Source organism: Penaeus chinensis, chromosome 17, assembly GCF_019202785.1.
Source record: "Penaeus chinensis breed Huanghai No. 1 chromosome 17, ASM1920278v2, whole genome shotgun sequence".
NCBI classification, from domain to species: Eukaryota; Metazoa; Arthropoda; class Malacostraca; order Decapoda; family Penaeidae; genus Penaeus; species Penaeus chinensis.
The window spans coordinates 21,557,328-21,562,327 of record NC_061835.1 but is presented as its reverse complement, the minus strand read 5'-3'; the positions used below and the strand labels follow the sequence as shown (position 1 = coordinate 21,562,327).

The window sequence follows — 5,000 nt, the reverse complement described above, 5'->3', positions numbered from 1 at the left end:
GAAATAATTTACCAGGGGGAACAGGAAATGAAATTCGGGGGAAAGGGGCTTTTCCTCTGCCTCAGTCCTTGGGGGTCTATAATGAACGCTTTTTATGGAGAATAAGGTGAATGTGAGTGGGTTTGTGTGTGTATGTGTGGGTTTGTGTGTGGGGTGGGGGGGTTGTGTGTGTGTGTGTGGGTTTGTGTGTGTGTGTGTAGGTTTGTGGGTGGGTTTGTGTGTGTGTGTTCATGACCGAGCGTGTGATAGAGAGACAGACAGACTGAGAGACAGAAATACACAAAAACACACAATGGGAGGGAGAGAGAGAGAGAGAGAGCGAGAGATAGACAGACAGACGGACAGACTGACAGACGGACAAACTGACAGAGAGAGAGAGAGAAAGAGAGATAGTTTAGTTGAGTTTGATTACATTTGTTACAATAGACAAAGCGTCTTCATTTTGCTTCTGAGAGAGAGAGAGAGAGAGAGAGAGAGAAAGTGAGAGAGAGAGAGACAGGCAGACAGAGACAAACGGACACACACACACAGATAAAGAGAGACAGACAGAACAGACAAATACAAAAGAAAGAGAGAAAGAAAGCAATTAAAGAGAATCGAATCAATCAGGCTGACTTTCCGAGGCAAAACATGCGCAAAAAACACCCCTGCGAAAATACGAGCAAAACACCCGTCCCCAGAGAATCTCCAAACAACAACAACAACAAACAAAAACAACAACAATAAACAAAACAACAAAAACAGAGCAAATAAACAAAACAAAACAAAGGAGAAACAAAAATACAACAACAAAAACAAAACAAAAATACAACAACAAAAACAGCAAATAACAAAATTACAACAACAAAAACAAAAACAAAATACAACAACAACAAAAACAGAAAATAACAAAATTACAATAACAAAAACAAAACAAAACAACATAGAAGCAACAAACATCAAAAATAAAATACAATCATAAAAACGCAGCCTTTTCAACGCGTCAAAGCCAAAGATAGACGAGGAACGCGCCAGTACCCAGCGACCTCAGCCTCCCTCTCAGTCTTCCTCCCTCTCGGACTCCCTCTCGGCCTCCCTCTCGGCCTCCCTCTCGGCCTCCCTCTCGGCCTCCCTCTCGGCCTCCCTCTCAGTCTTCCTCCCTCTCGGACTCCCTCTCGGCCTCCCTCTCGGCCTCCCTCTCGGCCTCCCTCTCGGCCTCCCTCTCGGCCTCCCTCTCGGCCTCCCTCTCAGTCTTCCTCCCTCTCGGCCTCCCTCTCGGCCTCCCTCTCGGCCTCCCTCTCAGTCTTCCTCCCACTCGGCCTCCCTCTCGGCCTCCCTCTCGGCCTCCCTCTCAGTCTTCCTCCCTCTCGGCCTCCCTCTCGGCCTCCCTCTCGGCCTCCCTCTCAGTCTTCCTCCCTCTCGGCCTCCCTCTCGGCCTCCCTCTCGGCCTCCCTCTCAGTCTTCCTCCCTCTCGGCCTCCCTCTCGGCCTCCCTCTCAGTCTTCCTCCCTCTCGGCCTCCCTCTCGGCCTCCCTCTCGGCCTCCCACTCAGTCTTCCTCCCTCTCGGCCTCCCTCTCGGCCTCCCTCTCAGCCTCCCTCTCGGCCTCCCTCTCAGCCTCCCTCTCAGCCTCCCTCTCGGCCTCCCTCTCAGCCTCCCTCTCAGCCTCCCTCTCAGCCTCCCTCTCAGCCTCCCTCTCGGCCTCCCTCTCAGCCTCCCTCTCAGCCTCCCTCTCAGCCTCCCTCTCGGCCTCCCTCTCAGGCCTCCCTCTCAGCCTCCCTCTCAGCCTCCCTCTCGGCCTCCCTCTCGGCCTCCCTCTCGGCCTCCCTCTCAGCCTCCCTCCTCAGCCTCCCTCTCGGCCTCACTCGCAGCCTCCCCTCCTTCAGCCTCCCTCTCAGCCTCCTCTCGCCTCCCTCTCGGCCTCCCTCTCGCCTCCCTCTCAGCCTCCCTCTCAGGCCTCCCTCCCCTCCCTCTCAGCCTCCCTCTCAGCCCCCTCTCAGCCTCCCTCTCAGCCTCCCTCTCAGCCTCCCTCTCAGCCTCCCTCTCGGCCTCCCTCTCGGCCTCCCTCTCGGCCTCCCTCTCAGCCTCCCTCTCAGCCTCCTTCTCGGCCTCCCTCTCACCTCCCTCTCAGCCTCCCTCTCTGCCTCCCTCTCGCCTCCCTCTCAGCCTCCCTCTCTCGGCCTCCCTCTCGGCCTCCCTCTCAGCCTCCCTCTCAGCCTCCCTCTCAGCCTCCCTCTCAGCCTCCCTCTCGGCCTCCCTCTCGGCCTCCCTCTCGGCCTCCCTCTCGGCCTCCCTTTCGGCCTCCTCTCAGGCCTCCCTCTCAGGCCTCCCTCTCAGCCTCCCTCTCAGCCTCCCTCTCGGCCTCCCTCTCGGCCTCCCTCTCAGCCTCCCTCTCAGCCTCCCTCTCAGCCTCCCTCTCAGCCTCCCTCTCAGCCTCCCTCTCAGCCTCCCTCTCAGCCTCCCTCTCAGCCCTCCCTCTCAGCCTCCCTCTCAGACTCCTCTCGGCCTCCCTCTCGGCCCTCCCTCTCAGCGCTCCCTCTCTGCCTCCCTTTCGGCCTCCCTCTCGGCCTCCCTCTCAGCTCCCTCTCAGCCTACCTCTCGGCCTCCCTCTCGGCCTCCCTCTCGCCTCCCTCTCAGGCCTCCCTCTCAGCCCTCCCTCTCAGCCTCCCTCTCAGCCTCCCTCTCAGCCTCCCTCTCAGCCTCCCTCTCAGCCTCCCTCTCAGCCTCCTCTCTGCCTCCCTCTCGGCCTCCCTCTCAGCCTCCCTCTCAGCCTCCCTCTCCGCCTCCCTTCAGCCTCCCTCTCAGCCTCCCTCTCGGCCTCCCTCTCAGCCTCCCTCTCAGCCTCCCTCTCGGCCTCCCTCTCGGCCTCCCTCTCAGCCTCCCTCTCAGCCTCCCTCTCGTCCCTCCTCTCGGCCTCCCTCTCGCCTCCCTCTCAGGCCTCCTCTCTCGGCCTCCCTCTCGCCTCCCTCTCACCTCCCTCTCAGCCTCCCTCTCAGGCCTCCCTCTCGGCCTCCCTCTCAGCCTCCTCTCGGCCTCCCTCTCAGGCCTCCTCTCAGCCTCCCTCTCGGCCTCCCTCTCGGCCTCCCTCTCAGGCCTCCCTCTCAGCCTCCCTCTCAGCCTCCCTCTCGGCCTCCCTCTCAGCCTCCCTCTCAGCCTCCCTCTCAGCCTCCCTCTCAGCCTCCCTCTCCGCCTCCCTCTCGCCTCCCTCTCGGCCTCCCTCTCAGCCTCCCTCTCAGCCTCCCTCTCAGCCTCCCTCTCAGCCTCCCTCTCAGCCTCCCTCTCAGCCTCCCTCTCGGCCTCCCTCTCAGCCTCCCTCTCGGCCTCCCTCTCAGCCTCCCTCTCAGCCTCCCTCTCGGCCTCCCTCTCAGCCTCCCTCTCGGCCTCCCTCTCGGCCTCCCTCTCAGCCTCCCTCTCGCCTCCCTCTCAGCCTCCCTCTCAGCCTCCCTCTCAGCCTCCCTCTCGGCCTCCCTCTCAGCCTCCCTCTCGCCTCCCTCTCGGCCTCCTCTCGGCCTCCCTCTCAGCCTCCCTCTCAGCCTCCCTCTCAGGCCTCCCTCTCAGGCCTCCCTCTCAGCCTCCCTCTCGGCCTCCCTCTCAGCCTCCCTCTCAGCCTCCCTCTCAGCCTCCCTCTCAGCCTCCCTCTCAGCCTCCCTCTCAGCCTCCCTCTCAGCCTCCCTCTCAGCCTCCCTCTCAGCCTCCCTCTCAGCCTCCCTCTCAGCCTCCCTCTCGCCTCCCTCTCAGCCTCCCTCTCAGCCTCCCTCTCGCCTCCTCAGCCTCCCTCTCAGCCTCCCTCTCAGCCTCCCTCTCAGCCTCCCTCTCAGCCTCCCTCTCAGCCTCCCTCTCAGCCTCCCTCTCAGCCTCCCTCTCAGCCTCCCTCTCGGCCTCCCTCTCAGCCTCCCTCTCGGCCTCCCTCTCAGCCTCCCTCTCAGCCTCCCTCTCAGCCTCCCTCTCAGCCTCCCTCTCAGCCTCCCTCTCAGCCTCCCTCTCAGCCTCCCTCTCGGAGATAGGAAAAATGATGATAAAGCGGGCTAAGAGGAGGAAGAGAGAGAAAATCTTGTGAATGGAAGTAGGGGTGAGAAAAAGAAGAGGAAGGAAGGAGGAGGGAGTGAAGGGAAGGAAGAGAGGAGAAGAGGAGTTAGGAGGAGGAGAGAGAGAAGGGGTAAAGGGGGGAGGGAGGGAGGGAGAGAGAGGGGATGAGGGGGAAAGAAAGGGGGGAGGGAGATAGAGAGAGAGAGAGACAGAGCGAGAGAGAGAGAGAGAGAGAGAGAGAGAGAGAGGTTGTGTGTGTGTGTGTGTGTGTGTGTGTGTGTGTGTGTGTGTGTATGTGTGTGTGTGTGTGTGTGTGTGTGTCTGTGTGTGGTGGCGACGGGGTCGAGGGTACAGACACCAGAGGGGGAAGGGGGAGAGAGCCGAGGCACCAGGGTATAGAGTTGGCACTAGGCTCATTCTGCGAGAACGAGTGCCCAGTGCCTGTCGTGTCCGCATCTGTTCGTTTCTTGTCCGCACTTCGAGAGAGATAAAGTTCAATTCATTCGCTAAACTATTGTGCAAAGACGGTAATATATTATGAAAGAATTATGATGTTCTTGAAAAAAATTGTTTGACATGAATGAGGAAGTGTTATATTGGTTCAATTAAGTATAGAACTAATTCATTAAGATCCTTTCAGAGCAGGTTTCAAAAAGAAATAAAGTGAAATAGAATACAAACTAACCTGCATTGCGAATGACCCCCCCAAAAAATTGAAATAAAATAAAAAGAAAAGAAAAATACTAAAATCAAAGAACAAACAAGCCAGAACCAAGTGATACAAACAAACAAACAAAAATATATCAAACCAACTATCGGAAAAATACAACAACAACAAAAAAATAGAGAAAATTAGTGTTTATTTTTATCTCATTTATTTTTTTATCGACTCTTCTCCCCTTCGCCAAAATGCCTCTCCGCCACCAACCAGACACGCTACAGAAAAATGCAATGAAGTCAATTGCTGTGAATTTCGACTACATCTGCTACCGGGCGG

General features: G+C 57.7%; 1 protein-coding gene across 1 annotated transcript in view; it reads left to right on the top strand.

Annotated features, from left to right (window-relative positions):
* The first annotated feature begins 4,402 nt into the window (after window positions 1-4,402).
* LOC125034098 overlaps window positions 4,403-5,000 on the top strand; it is a 98,383-nt gene continuing 97,785 nt past the window's right edge. The window contains exon 1 of the mRNA XM_047625739.1: window positions 4,403-5,000. This exon is cut by the window's right edge and continues 75 nt beyond it. Coding sequence (XP_047481695.1) covers window positions 4,913-5,000 — 88 coding nt within the window. The 5' untranslated portion in view covers window positions 4,403-4,912.